Source organism: Vipera ursinii (genome assembly GCF_947247035.1).
Source record: "Vipera ursinii genome assembly, chromosome: 10".
Lineage (NCBI taxonomy): Eukaryota > Metazoa > Chordata > Lepidosauria > Squamata > Viperidae > Vipera > Vipera ursinii.
In genome coordinates, this window is record NC_139520.1 from 22571090 (window position 1) to 22590187 (window position 19098).

A 19098-nucleotide genomic window follows, 5' to 3' on the forward strand; every position below is an offset into this window, starting at 1 on the left:
GCGGGGGGCGGGCTTCCTGGCCGGGCTCCTTCGGGATGCTGGCGCCTGAACAAAGGGCGGGAGCCGCCCCAGGTGGGCTGCAGCAACTCGCTTCTCTGCCCCCCCTCCAGGCAAGCGGGGCTTCGTCCCCCGCCTCTCCGGACCTGCCCGCGGCGCTCCGACCCTCCCACGTTTAAAAGCCGCTGTTCTTAGGACCAAAGCCCCCGTCGCCCCCTCCCCCCTGCGCGCGCCGGCCTGGCCCCGGGGCCGGGCAGTCGTCGGCCGCGAAGAGCTGGAGGGCGGGGCCGCGGGCCAAACGCTCGAGTCCCGCCGCGAGGCAGCCGGTCTGCTTGGGTGCCGTTCACAAAAGGTGCATAATAAAAGCGAGTTGAAACAAAGCGACCGGACGGAGACCGCGAGCAGAACCGAGGCTCGGTGGCGAGCCCGCCCACGGAGGAGGAAGCCCTCGGCACACGCTCAGGAGCGCTCTTCCCCAGCAGAGCGCCAGAGGCAGAGCCTGGAGCGACCCGCGCTGCGTAACGCGGGGAGGAGGCGAGGCGCCCGATCCCAAGGGGCAAGCCCCGCGCCGCCGCCTCGCCTCCCGCCTGGTCCTGATGCTGCAGCCGGTGCAGTATTTTGCAGCGGCGCCTCCGGATTGGCCGAGCCGTCCGCGGTGACGTCAGCGCCCAGCCCGGGTGCAGCAGGCGCCCCGATAAAACCCGCCGGCAGAGCCCGGCCGCCTCCTCCAATCGCTCCGCGCCCGCCGCTCCTGCCGCTGCCCGTCGCCCTCCAGCCCGCCGCCGTCCCCGCCGCCCCGCCGCCGGTGCAGCATGAGAGAGATCGTGCACATCCAGGCGGGCCAGTGCGGCAACCAGATCGGAGCCAAGGTAAAGGGGGCGGGAGCCGGGGAGCTCAGGTGCGCCAGAGGCGCCTGCCCCGCTCTCTGGCCCGGATCCGTTTGTGCGGCCGGCTGCCCTGGTTTGCAAGACGCGGCTGCTTGCAGCCTGGCTTCCTGGGAGCGATGCCCGGGGGGAGGGCGTGGGCTGAAGGGTGGCCGAAGCGGGACTCCCCTCCCCCTGCCTCCAAGACAAAGCGGGGAGTGGTCTCGCTCGGCAGCTGAAAGACCCCCGAATCTCCGGAACAAAGACCGTGCTGGACACCTTGAGCTCCGTGAGGCCAGAAGCCAAGGGGTACCTTGTCCCATCGGCTCCCGTCTCCATCTCTCTGGCCCCTCAGATCTTCCGAGGAGGGGCGTCTCCCTTTCTCTCCTTAGCCGGAATGGAGGTGGGCTGGCCACTTTGTCTTGCGGCTCAATCTCGGGAGCTGCAAAGTGAGAAGGAGAGTCCTGGAAGGACTTTCCCAGCTTGGCAGGCAGCGCTGACTGAGGCAGGGACTCCCCATCCCCCGAAGCCCCTTCCCACTCCCGAGAGCCCTGGACAGCAGACAAAGAGCCGGGGAGACCAATGAGAACCTGCTGCTTGAAAGGACCGGCACTGCCAGGACAGACTCGGGTGACGGGGCGGGGGCTGCTGGAGGGAGGAAGGGGTTTCCTCTGGGCAGAGAGCGAAGGATTCCAAGGAGGCTCTGCCAAGAGAAGGCAAGGCAGCTGAGGCTTTGTGAAGGGCGAGACTCCAGCTGCCATGACTCAGTGCCACAAAGCTGGCTGATCATCCCTCCAGTCCCCTTCTCTACCCCCCCCCCTTGTGCCTGCTCTGAATAAAAAGGAGGCCACCTCCCTGCAGTGAGATGTCGCCACTTAAAGCTCTGCCTATCCCCGTGGGTGGAGGAGCACAGCAGCCTGAAATCAAATCAGCCTCCGGAGCACTTTGGCAGCTGAGCCTGGTGGCAGCTGAGCCTGGGGGCCCACCTACCTTCCTACCTTCCTTTGAGGAAGGACAGCCTGCCTTTATCCTGGTGGGGAGGGGCCAGCCCCTCACAGCCCAGGGCCTCCGATGAATAATAATAATAAGCTCCCCCTCCCCACCCGCAGGATTGGTTTCTGACAAAGCAGCTGAATCTTCCATGGGCTGTTCTGGGATAGTGGGGGGAGGGAATCTTGCTGCACAACAAAGAAACTCTTTAAAAAGCATTATTATTATTATTATTATTATTATTATTATTATTATTATTATTATTATTATTATTATTATTATTTTGTATTACCAACTTCAGTGAGAGAAATATTTCATGGAATACCAGTCTTCAATCTGAGATTTTATTGAACTCTGAATTAGGCTTCACTGCAAAGGAATTACATGGGACACCCTTTAAATTACCCAGGTTACATTATCTTTATGTCCCCTCCCCCTCTGAGATGCACCAGGATGACAGGTAGCCTGTCGTGAAAAGGGAGGGGGGGGGAGAGAGCAGGTTTTTCCTCCATGGGCTATTTAAGCAGCCTCATGCATATACTAGTAATGATGAATAAGCCATTGTAAAATCACAGATCCTGTAACAGAATGGGATCAATGCAGGACTGAGATTGGCCTTTCCATGTTCCCAGTCCCCAGGAAGGAGATTTAAGAGGAGTTTTTTGGGGGGGCAATTTTGACTTACGGCCAAAGTCCCACATCAGTGCAGTCCCAGGACAGGAGTTTTGTGGCATGACACAGAAGAGGGTCTGATTTCCTCAAGGGCAACTATTTCCACTTATTCCTATCATGTGACCAGCTCTTCATTTAACGTGTCTTGCAAATCTATGGAGGCTACCCTGGTACGCCAGGTTGAAATTGCATAAGAAGCTGCCATCAGTTTGCCATCTCAGCCTGTCTCCCTCATTTGGGCCTCGGCCGGCTAGGATATCTCAGCCTGTGATCCACTAGGCTGAGCCTGGTGTCATCCGGGCTTCCACGGCCCAGATCAGATGTGATTTCTCTGCTAAAGCAGCTGGCCAGTTCACAAAAAGGCTGGTCCTCAAATCTACCTGACGTTCTTGGCTCCCTGGCTAAAGACAAAAGACAGTTTAGACAGTCCTGTCATCTTAAAAAAAATCTGGAAGACTCTTCTTGGATCTGCAGTTTTCCATCCTTGTACAACACCCCATTTACAGAGGACATAGTCATGACACTCACACCATTCCTGACCTTGTCGGTGAGGAAAGGCTCTCTAGCAATCGCAGCTCCATTTGCTGGATCCACAAACCACTTAGAGATGGTGCAGTCTCCTCTACTTTACTCCCAATTCCACAATGAAAGAACAGAATCTTTAAATCAATAAAAAAATCCATCCAATTAAGCTGTGACTGTCACCTGTGGGAACGCTGCTTAGCCCTTGTTTACAAGGTCTAGCTTTTGTTCCAAGTGTTAGAAACCGGATCCTGATGAGTGTTTGCCCTTCAAGGCTCTCTGGGGAACATGTGATGCTCTTGCTGCAGTCCACATCCGACTGTTGATCCCCGTGTATTTGCACCAATACGCAGAAGTCGAGAGCTTTATCTCTCAATGGGATTAGTCTGCAGAAATGGATCTGCTCTCCTGGATCTGATTTCAAGGGCAAAGCACCGTGTTCCTTTTTCAGCATGTTGTTGTAGCCTAATTAGCTTTCGGACTGCGGCCAGATGTGCCTTTACAGCTAAGCACATTGAGGGCTAAGAGAAGCCCGTGGCAATTAAGCTTCCCTTCCTGGTTGGCTGGGATAGGACACACACACACTGTCCCCATGTATGCCTGGAGCTGGGAATGCCTTCAAGGAAGGAGAGAGAGAGTTTCAGCACCGTGGCCAGGTCCCTCAGCTAGCATGCGTTTCTCCTAGGGAAGAGGTCATTGACTTGGCTGATTGGGCAAAATCTTCTGAGGTTTTTTTTTGGGGGGGGGGTCTGTGGGGAAAAGGTTGCCAACTGAGTTGTTTGGCAAAAGGCGCACATAAAAGAAAACAACTTGGAATGTTTTTTTCAAAGTGTAACAGCAGAATGAATCATCTAGTAATGCTCTGATTCCTATTCTTATTTGTTGAAGATATCACAATTATGTGTCTCATTTTTTAAATTCTCTTGTTCTTTTCTCAGTTCTGGGAGGTGATCAGTGATGAGCATGGGATAGACCCCAGTGGGAACTATGTCGGGGACTCTGATCTGCAGCTGGAAAGGATCAGTGTGTACTACAATGAAGCCTCCTGTAAGCTCTGCTCCCTCCCTAACCAGTGTTTTCTGACACCAAGGATTTCCCTCTGATAATTTCTTGGAAATTACACAGGCCAACCATCCCATTTGATAAATAGGTCCTCTCCCATTTGACATCAAGTCTTTCCCTCAGGCACTTCCAATGCTAGCAGGGAGAAAATGAAGTCTATACAAAGACGGCCTCACAATTGTTTTTATCTAGCCCACATCGTGCTGGCATTGAGAACAAGGATGTGGCTCATGGGTTCCCAAGCCCAGGAGGGAGGTCATTTGGCCATGCACCTTTTGAGCATAGCACTGTCAGTAGAAGTAAGCATAAAGGGATGACAAGGAACATGAGATGCTTTGAGCCTGTCAGAATCCATGGGGGGGAATAATGTTTTAAACATACATTTATGAATGTGATATAAATTTATCCCCCCCATGGATTCTGACAGAGCCTTCATATGTAGGGTTTTGGGTGCAACTCTTGTCAAAGGAACTCATGCTGGTTGTCTGCCAGCATGAAACACTTGGGGAAGGACCAAGCTCTATAGATCACTCGAGGAGTGGAGGGAGGAACCAGGTTGAATAAATGCAAGTGCCTGTTTGGTCGATGAACCATCTAGGTTAGCCCACTCGAAGGAAAATGTTCTTTGTCTTTCCAGCTCACAAATATGTCCCCAGAGCCATCCTGGTGGACCTGGAACCTGGCACCATGGACAGTGTTCGCTCAGGTGCTTTTGGACACCTCTTCAGACCAGACAACTTCATCTTTGGTATTGTCCCTCTTTTGCTCCTCTTTTCTGGATCTTCTTCCCTCTCTCCCTCCTTAACTTAGCACCCAGTTCTACACTCTGGAGATGGCACAGCTTCTCCTTCCATTTGTTTTGTTCAGGCTGCTGGGATTGGTGGAATTGAATCTCTGGGTCAGGAGGAATGGAAAGGCCCTGGTGGGGTTGGTGATTCTGAAGGGTGCTGGGAATTAGAATAACAGAAGGGGAACCAGCTAGCCAAAGGCAGTGAGAGGCACAGAAGCTCCAACTCAGACTAGGATTGTTCATCAAGGCCTTCTTGGTTTCTGAGGCAGAATCAAGTATTTTTAGGCAAGGAAAAATGCAGGCTGATTACCCACCAAACAGGTATCTCAATTCTTCTTTCATAGGTCAAAGTGGTGCAGGGAACAATTGGGCTAAGGGGCACTACACAGAAGGTGCTGAGTTGGTGGATTCTGTCTTAGACGTGGTGAGAAAGGAATGTGAAAACTGCGACTGTCTGCAAGGCTTCCAGCTCACTCACTCCCTCGGTGGGGGCACAGGATCTGGCATGGGGACCCTCCTTATTAGCAAAGTCCGTGAAGAATATCCAGATCGGATCATGAACACTTTCAGCGTGGTGCCTTCCCCCAAAGTATCTGACACTGTGGTAGAGCCTTACAATGCCACCTTGTCTATCCACCAGCTGGTGGAAAACACAGATGAGACCTACTGTATTGACAACGAAGCCCTCTATGACATCTGCTTCCGAACCCTCAAGTTGGCCACCCCAACCTATGGAGACCTCAACCATCTGGTTTCTGCCACCATGAGTGGTGTGACCACCTCTCTGAGATTCCCAGGGCAGCTCAATGCAGATCTGCGCAAGCTGGCGGTCAACATGGTTCCCTTCCCTCGCCTTCACTTCTTCATGCCAGGCTTTGCTCCCCTGACGGCCCGTGGGAGCCAACAGTACCGAGCCTTGACTGTGCCTGAGCTCACCCAACAGATGTTTGATGCCAAGAACATGATGGCTGCCTGCGATCCCCGCCATGGTCGCTACCTCACTGTGGCCACAGTCTTCAGAGGACGCATGTCCATGAAGGAGGTGGACGAGCAGATGCTCGCGATCCAGAGCAAGAACAGCAGCTACTTTGTAGAATGGATCCCCAACAACGTCAAGGTGGCTGTATGTGACATCCCGCCCCGTGGCCTGAAGATGTCCTCTACCTTCATTGGCAATAGCACCGCCATCCAGGAGCTCTTCAAGCGCATCTCCGAGCAGTTCACGGCCATGTTCCGGCGCAAGGCCTTCCTCCACTGGTACACTGGGGAGGGCATGGATGAGATGGAGTTCACAGAGGCGGAGAGCAACATGAACGACCTGGTCTCCGAGTACCAGCAGTACCAGGATGCCACCGCTGAAGAGGAAGGGGAGATGTACGAAGACGACGAGGAAGAATCTGAAGCCCAGGGTGCCAAGTGAGGGCCTGGCTGGGAGCAACATTCTGCCCTCCCTGGGGAGAAGCCACCCTTGACACAACCCCCTGGCTTGTCTTCATCCGCCAACTTTCCCATCTGCTGAGTTTTAGACAACTGGCTTCTAGTTACTTCTGATTCAAGTGTTCCAAAACTTAAAAATTCAGTATTTGACCATCTTTTCTTCCTGCTCCCCAATCTTCAGTTTTATGAGTTAGTGCCATTCCTTCTGTTTGTCACTTTGATAAGTTCTTTACTTTTTACTGGTCTGTGTCTGTTTTTATGTTTTGGAATACTTAATAAATTTATTGCTGTCCAGCTTGTGGGCTGTCTGATTTCTACCACTTGGAGATTGGGTGGCTGGGTCAGCAAACACGGGCATTCCTTGGGTCCCTGTTTGGGTGGGTTCAGTCTTTTTACTTGCTTGTGGCCACAAGCAAGAAGATGCCGGACTGATGAAGACCATTCCTTGCAAGGCCATCGCCGGGTTTGCTTGTGGAGCTGGGTAGAAGGGCTGCCTGACAGATCCTGGAGACAAGCCAGAGGGATCAGGTGGTCACGGCTGGATGGATCTCCTTGAAGGGCAAAGGGATCACAGACTGCCTCTTCTGGGCCTGCCGTGGGGCCGGGCCAAAGTACCAACAGGGGGAGATCAGACGGGTTAGTAGCAGCAACCTTGACGCTGACGTTTGGCTGAACAGGCCTGAGATATGTGCGTGGGTTATTCCATGTGCAACTGCATCTCCCCTCAGAGCATCCTGCAGACGGTGCCACATCTAGCAGTGGTTGTCATGTTCTCAATGGTCTTTAGACACGTGCTGCAGGTGAGAAGGGTGCCCACCTGCACAAGGTCTCACCTTCTTTCCCTTCCACTCTTTGAGGGTTGTTCAGTTTTGCTGCCAGGGAGAACTCGGCACTCTGCCCAGAAGCTTTTCCCAGGCTCAGCTGGGAGGGCACAAAAGGCCACTCGCCTTCTCTGCCTCTCTTTTCTGCAGCCTGTGAACCTGCAGGCGCGGCTGTGCTGGCCCTTCCCCGTTTTTCACTCTCAGAGACACAAGGCGGTGCCTTTCCCATAAAGGTTGGCAGTCGACAAGCAGCAACTCTGGGGTTCAGGGAAGCCCTTTCTGCTCATGGCTGCTCCTATTTCTTAGGGCTGTCCTTAAACAAAACAATGAGGCGTGTTCCGCCTTGACCCGTGCAAGTCTGTTTCAGGAAAACATGGAGAAGCTTCTGGGTACAAGTCTTTCCTTTTGGCCTGTTTTTATTTAGCAAGGCAGGGGGGCGGGCGAGTGAGCACCAGAGCACTTCTGGGGCTCTGGCAAAGTGCCCAGCAGGCCCTCCCTCCATCTGGCCAGATACAGCTGATGTCCCACTTCTTCCCATGGGGACCCTAATGCAGGGGTCCCCAACTCCCGGTCTGTGGACCAGTACCGGGCCGCAGCATGCCAGCAACCAGTTCGCACAAACAAAGCCCCATCTATGAGATGCAGGCAGCACACCAAACCACACACCCTCTGGCGGAAAAACCTCTCCACGGCACCAGTCCCTGGTGCCCAAAAGGCTGGGGACCTCTGCCATACTGCATGCCACTAACAATGGCATCCAGCTGTCTTCCTTGTGGTTCTGGCGGTGAGGGGCACGGCTGCAGAACCAAAAAGGGTCCCTGCAGTGGGGTCAAAAAAATGAAGATGGCACTTGCAAGTGATGCACATATATTAAAAAAAGAGGTGGGGTTTAAGTTGTGTGGTCACAAGGACCATCTTTTGAACCCTACTCCCTGCAAATACCATCTCCACCAATAACCCAAAACTCAAGGCCTTGCCTGAATGAAAACAAAGGAAAAAGAATTCCTTGCTAAAGCTGTAAAAGTAACACTACCACACCTCCCCCCTCCCCCAGAGGAGTCAAGTCAGCTTTTGAACCGATAGCGGGAGGGGGGAGTGTTCTGCTGCAGGCCCTTGCTTCTTGGCACTTACAATGCGGCCTGTTCTCAGAGAGACAGACCTAACTGCATCGAGCAACCAAAGAAATGCTCAGAAAGTCCCTGCAAAGTAGGCAATTCCATCACGTTTCTTCATTGACCTGAACGCGGCCTGAGGAAAACAGTTCTCACAGTTTTGTTCAAATGAATGAATGGAAGATGATCGTGCTTTAATGAAAAAATTGTCCTGGAAAAACAAGCTGAAGGCTCCGTAAATGGAGCTTTTCCTTAAATCCAGAGCACAGAATGGAAAGGAACGGGCAGATGAGGCTGCCAGTGGCTCCCAGGCCTTTGAGCACCACTCGGAGTCAAGAGCCACCTGCGTGGCACCAGGGCACCAACCTAGGAGGCTGACCCCTCAGGCGCAGCCGAGGCTGCCTCACTGCCTCCTTGGGGCCAATGTGCCATTCAGGGCCGGTTGCTGCACCTGGTGGGCTTCCCCTTCACCAGCCAGGGGGGGTCCTGGGGGCCTGGCCGGCCCTCGGCCGTGTGACCTGGATAAGGCACCAGGGGAGGGGGCTCCCCCAGCCCCTCTCGAAGGGCCGGAGGGCGGCCGGAGTCGCGCTCAGGGGAGACGGGAAAGGGAAGGGGGGGCGGGGCAGCGCACTTCGGGCGGGCTCCCGGCCTCCGTCTGCCTGCTATTTCGTGCCCGGTTCTTCCCGTTCTTTAAGGCCGCCTCGGGCGTTGTAATAACGGGAAAGGCGGGCGGGGATCCAGTCGGCCCTGGGAGCGGAAGGGGCCACGCGAAGCCCTTCAGGCGGCGGGGGGTCCCGGCAGGAGAACCGGCGGCGGCGGGGAGGGCGCGGCCCGGCCGGAGAGGCGACACTCGAGTTCCGCGGTCCTCCGGCCGCGCGGGGGCAGCAGCGGGCGGCGCGGGCGCCGTGGGCGCGCTGTGCTCCGCGGGCCGCGGGTTGCAATGTAGCGAGCGGAGGAAGCGGCGCGTCCGGGCCAGCCGACCGGGCCGGGCCGGGCCCCTCCCCTCCCCATGGGCGCGCAGGTAAGGGCCGCCGCCGCCCCGTCCCCTCCCCGCCCCGCCCGCTCCCCGGCGGAGCTCCCGCGGCCCCCGCCACCGGCTGCCTCGCCGCCTCCGCCAGCCTCCGCTTGGGCTGCCTCTGCCCGGGGCCGCTTCCGCAGCGCCCCCCTCCGCTCCCCGCTCTGGCCCGGCTCGGCCAAGCGGCAGCCCGGCGGCAAAGTCCCCTCGTGCGCTTTCCCTGAACCGGCCCCCGTCCCCCCCAGCCCCCTTGAGTCGGCCCTGCCCCGCCGCCGCCTCCGCGGGGCCTGCTCGTGGCCTGCTCGGGAGCCCCGTTGGGGGCCCTCTTTGGCCGTTGGGGCTGTAGCGGGAGCAGGCTGACGTAGTGAGGGAAAGCCTCGCTTCTCCCCCGGGCCACAGGCCAGGACGAGGGCAGGCTTCTCCCGGGGATCCGGAAACAGATAGTGGCGTGATTGCCCTGAGCCAGTTCAACAATTAAGCCTTTACGGGGCCTGTTTGGTTTTGTCTTTGTGTGATGTGTGAACCCAGCCCTGGCTTATGGCTTATCCTGATGTCCAATTAAACCAATATGCACAGTTCAAATCCACATTTATTCAGTAGCGATTCAGGCTTAGTCTCGTTATATTTAATGGTTTTAAGTGGCAGACTGTCCAAGTGGTGATTTGATACCAAATTCAAGACTTTCTGCAAAACATTTTTGTACTTTGACAATAAAGGTTCATTCGATTTAATTCTAATTCTCCTTTATGGCATTCCTGAGGCGTGCTCTGTAAAAACTCTTAAAAACTCAGGCTCTCGCTGAGCTGATAGTGGCCTCCCTGAAAAGTTATTCAGCAGACACTGGGTGGAAACAGTAGGGCCTTCAATGCTACCTCCCCCCTCCGCATGGGTGGGTGTGATAAAGCGGCATCATCACCACCATCCTCATCCTCATCATTAGGGAGACTTTCTGGTGAGAAGCCACCCAGCTGATAGGCTCAGCAAAGCAGGGATGCTCTGTCTGGATGATGTCATTTTAAAGCCTCCTTGAGGAAATGAGGCAGAACAAAAGAGTCAAATAGAATTACAAAATTGGTGGGATGGCAGGTCCTTTTTCAGACCCCCCCCCAAACCACAGGAGCATAGCCCCTCCTCCTCTTCCTTTCTGTCTCTTGTGCGGTTCAGGGACAGCAACCGAGGGCTCCTTCGCCAGCTCCCTTCCCTTCTTTGCCTTCCCTCAGCCTGGAGCTCCCTAAATCCGCCTTGGTAGTTGTGCAGGTAACCTCAGAATCCTTTGCCTGGAGTGGGGCTGTGCCTGCTAGAGTTCCCAGAGTTGGGGATCATGGGTCACTGCAACTGGGGTTGGGAGATTCTGTACTCCAAATACCTCAGAGCTGATAGATCAGGAGGAGGTGGGGAGAGGATTCGGCAGCTCTACGTTTCTAGAAGTGTGGAGTCCTTGGTGCGCTCTGAGCTTGGTTGTTTTCAGGAGAGGTTTCTTTCTGCAATTCTTACTCATTCCTAGGATATGCTGGCAGCAACCATGTTGCTCCAGAAAGTGCTCCCAGCTGTCCGGCTAGATATGTTCATGACTCTGCAGAGCACAGGGGGACCATCTGAGCTGGCAGAACTGGCTTTTCTGCCTTCCAAGGATGCCAACGCGGCTTGAGAGGCTGGGAGGAGCTGAAATTGTATGGGAAACACTCCAGTAGGCTGAAGCCCTGACCCTGGGATAGGCATGCTTTGATGCCTTCCCCCTGACCTTGGCTTCCAGCAGGTTGGACTGCTATGGAATATGATGAGAAGCTGGCCCGTTTCCGGCAGGGCCACCTCAACCCGTTCAACAAGGACCCACTGCAGAATCGGCAGGAGCAGAAGACAGCCGGGCCTGGAGAGGACTTTCCTCAGAAAGGTGAGCTGTCCCCTTCCTCGCTTTGTCCTTGGGAAGGAATCGGCAGCACTGGATCTAGACTGGATCCAGGAGGATTTTCCGTCCTTTCCCCTGAAGACTGGATCAATACCCTTTGGAAACTTGAGGGCAGGATTTCCATGGCCAAGGGTTTCCCATCAACGTCAGCCTTGGGGATGGCTCCAAGTCAGCATCCAGCTGCTGGGACAGGAGACCAGCTCTGCCTCGAAAATCCCAAAGCTGCCCTGGCAACCTTCATTTCTGAGTCCCAGATGGCTGCTGTCCCATGGGAGAGGCCTGCTTGCTCGCAGGCCTTTGCTGCAGGCTGCGTAGAGAAATGGGCCATCCTGTGGCTTCCTCCACCTTTGAATCTGGTTCTGTCCCCTGGGATTGGCCTGGTGATGGCTGGAGCTGGTTAGGAGTAGATCCCACTGACCATCTGCTAGTTTTGCCAAGCCCAGGGGCTTCAGGCGACAGATAGGAGGAAGCGGTGACCTTTGGCTCTAGCAGACCAGGCACAAGGAGCCCAGATAGTTTCTGGCAGACCAAGACTCCTGGCAGTGCTCTGCGTGCTGAGCAGGCTTGTCTGAAGGCCAAGTGGTTTTTCTTTCCCCCTCGCCATGTAGACTTGAATCTGGGACTGTCCCCGGAGGAGCCGGTGTTCCACTGCTCAGAGCGCACCATGGACCTGGGCCTGGCAGAGGACCACTTCTCACGCCCTGTGGTAAGAAGGCAGCCTGTGGGACTCGGCCTGCTGCAAAGGCTGAAAAATGCCTGTACAAGGGGGGGGAGGGGGGAGAGGCTATAATGTGAAATACTTGCAGGCCAGAAGCTCTCAGCTTAGCAGAGGCTGGGCGCCCCTGCGCTGGGCGGCGGTTCTTCCCTGCAGGGCCTGTTCCTGGCCTCGGACGTGGAGCAGCTGCGGCAGGCCATCGAGGAGTGGAAGCAGAGGATCCTGGAGCTGCCGGATAACTCCGAGAAGCAGAAGGACGCCGTGGTGCGGCTTATCCACCTGCGCCTGCGGCTCCAGGAGCTGAAGGTGCAGCACAGGCCGGGGAGGGTGATCCTGAGCTGCTGCCCGGTGGTGGATGGTGGGCGGTGGTTCTCAAACATCTGGATTCTCGGGAGGCCTTGCAGCCCTCCAAGGAGAGGGCAGGGTTTCCTCTCCCGTCCCATTAGCTGAATGGCCCCAGCCCCCTGCCACAATTCCGGGGGTTGTGGAGGAGGCTTTTGGCTCAGTGGACAAAGGGTTGTAACTGGTCCCCCTCCCAGGACCCCAGTGAGGATGAGCCCAACATCAGAGTGATCCTGGAGCATCGCTTCTACAAGGAGAAGAGCAAGGGAGTGAAGCAAACCTGCGACAAGTGCAGCACCGTCATCTGGGGGCTTCTCCAGACCTGGTACACCTGCACAGGTGAGCATTCCCTCCTCCCCCCGCCTTGCTACGGAGCTTGGTTCTGGCAAGGAGGGGCACTGTCCTTCCTGCCCAGACTCTGGGCTTGGGTCAGCGTGGCGCTTCCTTCCCCCTCCTCCCAGGCTGCTCCTATCGCTGCCATAGCAAGTGCCTGAACCTCGTCACCAAGCCATGCGTGCGCTCCAAGGTCAGCCACCAGGCCGAGTACGAGCTGAGCATTTGCCCAGAGACGGGGCTGGACAGCCAGGATTACCGCTGTGCCGAGTGCCGGGCACCCATCTCTCTCCGTAAGCTCCGGCAGGGAGGAGGGAGACTGAATCGGAAGCTGCTCCAGGCGGAGCTCCTGCTTTGCTCACCAGGAGGCCTTGCTTCAGTCCAGCCTCTGCTGCAGCAAAAGGCTTGGGAAGGGCCATTTCCGGCCACTTGGGTCTCGTGAGCAGATGCAACTTTTGGGTTGCCCTCTCTTGTCCAGCTATCTGGAGGGCAACATGGTTCTTTATTGTCCCAGCAACTGGCATCTGCCCAGCTTCCTAAGGACCCCCTGCCTCACTGCTTACCTGACCTCCACTCTTCCTGCTGTAGGTGGAATCCCAGGTGAGGCTCGGCAGTGTGACTACACAGGCCTCTATTACTGCAGCAGCTGCCACTGGAATGACCAAGCTGTCATCCCTGCCAGGGTCATCCACAACTGGGACTTTGAACCCCGCAAGGTAAGTAGAGCTTGGGGTGGGTGAAGTTTCCCCCAACTAGAGGAGGTGACGTGAGGTCTGAAGTTGGGAAGCCCTTCCACACAGCCTGGTGTGGGGAATGAAATATGCCTGTGTCATGTTCTGTGGACTGACAGAAGAACCAGTCTGAAGGACACACCCGTGTCCTTCAGTTGTGTTGAGCCATAATTCCCATCATCCCCTGACATCCTAGCCAGCTAAGGTGATATGGAATGGTTGTCCAGACCAAACTGGAGGGCACCTGGTTGGAGAAAACGAGCTGCCTATACTGTGGGGCAGACCAGGAGCAATGGGATGTGGGAAGCTTTGTAGAGCACCCCCTTCCGTGTCTTGCGTTAGGATGAAATACATGTTTTTATTGGACAGGGCGCTTACTGTCTTCCTCACTATGTGAGTGAGGACAGTTTCCATGGAGCCCCATTGTGCAGGGGAGGCAGAGAGGAACTGCCCTGCACAGATCACATCTCACACAGAGTGCTCCATTCGTCCCGGAGCGGGGCAGGCCGGATCCCCTCTGAGGCTCTGTGGGGCTATTTAGTCTCAGGCCTTCCCTGCAGTGTGTGTCTACTGTCTGCTTCAGGAGGCCAATGTGATTTTCAGGTCTCTCGCTGTAGCATGCGCTACTTGGTGCTAATGGTGTCCCGGCCGGTCCTCAAATTGCGGGAGACCAACCCTCTTCTCTTCAATTACGTTGAGGAGCTGGTAGAGATCCGGGTGAGTATTGGAAGGGCTGGGAGTGGACCTAGAATGCCTCGGGAGCATTGGGTCCTGAGCTGGTGTTCTCACCCAGAAACAGAGCCGTGGGTGGGCTACCACTTCTTGGCCAGGTTCTCCAGCCAGCGGTCTCTCCCCTTCAGAAACTGCGTCAGGACATCCTGCTCATGAAGCCGTACTTCATCACCTGCAAGGAGGCCATGGAAGCTCGGCTGCTGCTCCAGGTCAGAGGAAGCAGCTGTCCAGCCGGGGCCCGTGGACCTCTTCAAAGCACGGGACGGGCACAGTTGGATTGGGGGTGCTTGACTTCTCCAGGTGGGAGAGGGCGTGAAGAGAACATCTGGGCAAGGTGGTGAACCCCGTTCCCATTTTCAGCCTTCACCCTCTTCCCCCACCCCCGCAGGCAAACTAAACTCTTGTCCTCCCTCCAGCTGCAGGACCGGCAGCACTTTGTGGAGAACGATGACATGTACTCTCTGCAAGACCTGATGGATGTCAACGCTGGGCGACTCAGCTGCTCCCTGACGGAGATCCACACACTCTTTGCCAAGCACATCAAACTGGACTGCGAGGCAAGGCTGGCTGGGCAGCAAACCGCAGCCAGGCTGCTGCAAGGAGGCCCTGAGAGGCCTCGTCCTGGCTGCCAGTGGCTACAGGGGTTGAGTAAGAATAAGCCGGTGTAGAAAGAAAGGAAGATGATCTTGAGGGAAACGCGCAGGAGCTCTTGCCTAGCAAAAGGGTCCAAAACATGTTTTAAAGTCCAGAACTATAAGGTAGCATCCAGAAGAGGCTCAGATGGAGCCTTCCCAGATTCAGTGGCGCACAAGGAGGTGTATCACAATCATACTTGCAAGATTCTGAACTTGCTGATTATTGGTTTTCAAAAACTCTCTAAAAATATCTGTCATGTTGAGCTCTGCCATTAATTTTCCTTTTCTCTAGAATATTTTGTATTGGAAAATTTCTCTCCCCCCCCCCCATCACCACTTAAATGTATGTATGTATTTATTTATTTATTTATTTATTTATTTATTCGGTTTATATACCGCCCTATTCCCAAAGGACTCAGGGCAGTTTACAAGGCAAAATTTAAAAACAATCCAATATAAAATTAAAATAAATTAAGTCTAGCCACAAAAATTATATCACAATTTAAAAACATTAAACCCCTCAGTCCAGACCAGATAGCTCAAAGAGCCAGGTTTTTAGGTCCCGGCGAAATGAACGAAAGTCGGGGGCAGTCCGGAGTTCCGTTGGCAGTTGATTCCATAGGGCAGGCGCGCCCACAGAGATACGAGGGTTGCAGGTATTTGGCAGCCCAGGATTGGTAGTCATGCAAAGGGCACGTCCATGGAGGGGCTTGGATTGGCCCCGTGACTCACCAGCTTCTCTTTTTCCTCTCACAGCGGTGCCAGGCAAAGGGCTTTGTGTGTGAGCTCTGCAAGGAGGGAGACGTGCTCTTCCCCTTTGACAGCCACACCTCAATGTGCACAGACTGTTCAGCCGTCTTCCACAGGTGAGTGCAGACGTTTGTGACCAGCCCCTGCCGCCTCTAATGCCAAGCAACAGGAGGCCTGTGGAAGCCAGCGGGTGGGTGATTCCTCCGGAAGAAGGAAGCTAATGGGCCCTTTGCTTTCCCTCTCACAGGGACTGCTTCTACGACAACTCCACAACATGCCCCAGATGCGCTCGACTCAGTCTGAGAAAAGAGTCGCTGCTCAGGGAGCGCAGTATAGAGCTGCAAGCCTAAGTGTGGCTTCTTGAAACAGGGGACCCCGGCCGCACCACAGAGTTCCCAGCAGGCCTGTGACTTACTTCTCCTCCTTGAAGGGAAGCAGCTCAGACTGCCAGAAGAGGGGAATGCCACGGCCAGGCTGAGGTCAAAATTCTCCTTGAGTTTCCAACTCCGAGGCTCCCCCTGCGGGAGTCCAGTCCTGGCTGCAACTGGCAGAGGTGGGGAAGGGGCTGACAAATGACTTTATCGTCCCTGCTTTTCTGGCCTCCTTACAGACTGATAATTCAGCAAAGACAATGGCTGCAGAAATGGCAGCCTTTGGAAAGTTGTTCTTTTGATCATCTGCCTTGGAGATGGACACAGAGACTTGGTTTTCCTTTCCCATCCCCTTAGCTCAAGATAATGGCAATTGCCAGCACTGGGTGAATTATAGAATAGTCTCTGTCAGCCTTGAAAAACAACTATGGGACTCTTTACGCCACAGTAATTTATCACAAGCACTAAAATCACTTTAAATAAAGCTAAGTATAAATATTGAAGTCTGATAGGGTTGTAGACTGCCTTCGATGTTGTTCCTCTTCTATCTCCAAAAAGGTTTTCATATTTCATCCTCTAAAAGTGGTTAACTGAAAAAATCCATTTTTGGTAGTTTTCGCTGTTATGTGTATAGTGACCCAGCTGACAACCACGAGGGAGGATGTTGAGTGACAGCATCTTCCATTCAAGTCTCCTAGCTCTGCCCTCTATATGTCAGCTGGGTTGTGTGCCTGCTCATCAGATCATCCATTCTTTCGACAATATTATGAGTGACGGCCATCGTGCCTTGAGGCACCGCTTCCCTTGCATAGATTCTGATCTTTTGGGGTTCTGACACGTTACAGGAAGTTGAAAACGTCCTGATTGAAGCCACCAGGTTTTGAAGATATCCTGGAGATACTTTGGGAGGTTATCCATCCTAGTTCAGAATAAAGAGGAAATTTTGGTCCTGAAAAAAAAGGAATGTGTCTTGGAGACAATATTTATATTCCACTAAAAAGAAGAAGGGCTGAGGAGCAAACGTCTTGATTTCCAGCCGGCATAAGTTTTGCTCTAGCCAAATTCCTGCAGGTAGCAGTCGGGATGTCAGGCTGAATTCTGCTCTTGGCTTGACAAGGCCATCTGGGAGATTGCCCCAATGGATAGCTCCAGGTATTCCACAAGGGCAGGGCTCCACCCGCCAAGCCTGTCTGATGTGTATTTCAGGCCCAAGTGGGGCTGCTTGTCCTCTGCCTTTCCCTGTGCTGCTGCCACCCCCACCCCAATCTCCGAGCTGCAGAAGGGAAGGTGTCCCCCCACCTTCCAGTCCCCGGGAGCTGTTCTATCAATATGCCTTGTACTGATTGGGACTGTGATCCATCCAGACAGTCTTTAAGCCCAAATGCCTTTTTCCCCGCCATGTTTTCACAGGTGCTCTGCCTGGAGAAATGCAGGGAACCCCCAGCCCTGAAGCTTTCTGCCTGCAGTGCCTGGGCGAGTCCTGGCTTGGAGTAAAAGAAGCTACCTTAAACCAAGATCATTTTCCTGACTTGCGTGGCCCTGCCTACTTTAGAAGCTACCAGAGGTCACCTTGATCAGTAGCGTATGCACTGACCCACTGCCTGAAAAGAATCGGGGGGAGCAAAAACCCTACAGAGGCCATTTGAAACAACTTTAATCACCAGAACATCGGAGGTAGCAGAGGGCCGCTCTACAAGTACGGGCAGAATTTAATCCAAAGGGGGGGGATCATGGGGGGGAACGCAGAGCACGAAAGGAATACAAGAAAGATGGAGGTTCCAAGTACTGAGGACACCAGACTGGTTAGGTGGAGTATTGGTGATATCCCAGGCAGACCTGGCTTTGCAAAAAACGGAGTGAAGATCTTGCTTTCCTCCTGGGAGCTTAGCCATTCTTTCCTTGATGCTGGGACCCAAGAAAGTGCTCCTCGGTGTTTAGAATGCAAATTCGCACCCCTTTCCTTGTGCGTTGTTCCTTGGTGCCCTCGCCACCAGGCAACAGCCAGCGTCTCTCCTTTTACGGTGCAGCTGTACGTAATCGGGAGAGAGTAGCTGTATCATCTCGTAAGGGGTTTTTGCTCCATTGCTGCACAAGAGGCCGACGCTGACTAGCTGAGGAAAAGCGTATCTTGCTTGACCCCAGCATGCAGCCTGGAATGTCGAGAAGACTGGGGCGTCCATCCCCCATGCAGCCAGTATGTGGCCAAGATTCAGCAGAGCCTGCAAGGGTAACAGGGGCTGTTGTGCTGCTCCATCCTTGGACCTGCATAGGATGCTCTTCTGGGCCTGGGCCGGGGGGAGGGGGTTGAGGGCTGCTGATTGGGCTTTGGACCAGGACTTCTGCTTGGCCCACCCCTGTTGCCCCTCAGAAAAGGAGCGGCTTGGCCCTTTTGTGCTAGGGGGAATCCCTGCCTAAATGCCTATCCGGGAATCCAAATGAAATTGTTGCCTAGGGGTGGTCTCTCCCCACCCCTTATGACGTTTGCATTGAAAACATTTGCTTCAGTGCCTCTGGGTGGCCCTAAAGGAGATGGAGAGCTGAAGCCACTCTTGCTATCGACCAGGGAAAATTTTTATTTTTCTGGTTTGGAAAAAAGCCCCACCGAGAACAAGTCTGAGCTTGAGCTTTTGTCCACAGGGGAAGAAGGTCTCTGCTGTCCCCCCAGAAGCCTGAGCCACTCTCACTCTTCCTCTCAAAGGGTCTGGGCACAGGTGGGGGCTCTGGAAGCACCTGGGATCCTGCTTCATGCCCTCTGTGCCTTGCCAGCCGTACCATGCCACACCCCCAGCCAGCTTCCTCTCAAGAAGAGTTTTTCGGCTGAGGAAGGCACTCTGCTGCGACATAGGTGGGCATCCGCTGCAGGGAGATATCCCAGAGCCCAGCTGAAGTTGGGGCCAGTTGCATTGGTGCTGTGCACTTTGCACAAAGCTGTGGAGCAGTGGGCAAGAGTTAAGACCATTGGAGATGATGTGTGCTTAGAGCGGAGCAAAGTTCCGGGATTCTCGCTGCTTCTGTGCCCCAGAGATGGTGCTGTGTTTGCCCCTTGGTTCCTTTGGTATAACAGGTCGCTTGCTTTGGCAGAGGAGCTTCCTGGCTCAGCCCAGCAGCACTCAAGGCACACGGCTGAAGAGAACATCACCCCTCCTTCGGGCTTTGGCAGCTCTCACCCCCAGCTCCCCCCAAATAAGGTTGGGAGAGCACCCCCCCCCCCTCAGCCTACCTTCTCAGCCAAAGGAGTGGTGGAAGGTTCAAAGGGCCTGCAGGAAATGGGAAGCCCAGCGGGGGGGGGGTGTCTGCTGGGG

The 19098-nt window shown here is 54.7% G+C and overlaps 2 protein-coding genes across 7 annotated transcripts; both read left to right on the forward strand.

Annotated features, from left to right (window-relative positions):
* Positions 1-797: 797 nt before the first annotated feature.
* TUBB3 (tubulin beta 3 class III) lies at positions 798-6627 on the forward strand. The gene is made up of 4 exons (XM_083370404.1): positions 798-866; positions 3983-4091; positions 4744-4854; positions 5241-6627. Exons 1-4 carry the CDS (start codon positions 810-812, stop codon positions 6314-6316), a joined length of 1353 nt encoding a protein of 450 aa, XP_083226530.1. The 5' UTR covers positions 798-809; the 3' UTR covers positions 6317-6627.
* Positions 6628-9181: 2554 nt separating this feature from the next.
* DEF8 (differentially expressed in FDCP 8 homolog) lies at positions 9182-16738 on the forward strand. Of its 6 annotated transcripts, none has more exons than XR_014493384.1 (12): positions 9182-9287; positions 11035-11172; positions 11796-11893; positions 12059-12208; positions 12442-12583; positions 12706-12870; positions 13166-13293; positions 13912-14025; positions 14169-14374; positions 14457-14597; positions 15432-15541; positions 15673-15748. XR_014493384.1 is itself a non-coding variant. In XM_083370217.1 (12 exons), the coding sequence occupies exons 2-12, from the start codon at positions 11049-11051 to the stop codon at positions 15773-15775; spliced, it is 1356 nt and encodes a 451-aa protein (XP_083226343.1). In that variant the 5' UTR covers positions 9182-9287; positions 11035-11048; the 3' UTR covers positions 15776-16738. The 6 variants fall into 6 exon arrangements, 4 of the variants coding, with proteins under 4 accessions (XP_083226343.1, XP_083226346.1, XP_083226344.1 ...); XM_083370217.1 differs by having other exon boundaries at positions 14169-14249; positions 15673-16738; XM_083370218.1 differs by having other exon boundaries at positions 9185-9287; positions 11038-11172; positions 14169-14249; positions 15673-16738.
* The last annotated feature ends 2360 nt before the right edge of the window (positions 16739-19098 follow it).

Coding starts and splice junctions, on each gene's coding strand:
- TUBB3 (XM_083370404.1), top strand. CDS start 810: ATGAGAGAGATCGTGCACATCCAGGCGGGCCAGTGCGGCAACCAGATC. Junction 867..3,982: donor GCAACCAGATCGGAGCCAAG/GTAAAGGGGGCG, acceptor TTCTTTTCTCAG/TTCTGGGAGGTGATCAGTGA. Junction 4,092..4,743: donor GTACTACAATGAAGCCTCCT/GTAAGCTCTGCT, acceptor TTGTCTTTCCAG/CTCACAAATATGTCCCCAGA.
- DEF8 (XM_083370217.1), top strand. CDS start 11,049: ATGGAATATGATGAGAAGCTGGCCCGTTTCCGGCAGGGCCACCTCAAC. Junction 12,209..12,441: donor TGCGGCTCCAGGAGCTGAAG/GTGCAGCACAGG, acceptor TCCCCCTCCCAG/GACCCCAGTGAGGATGAGCC. Junction 12,871..13,165: donor CCGGGCACCCATCTCTCTCC/GTAAGCTCCGGC, acceptor TTCCTGCTGTAG/GTGGAATCCCAGGTGAGGCT.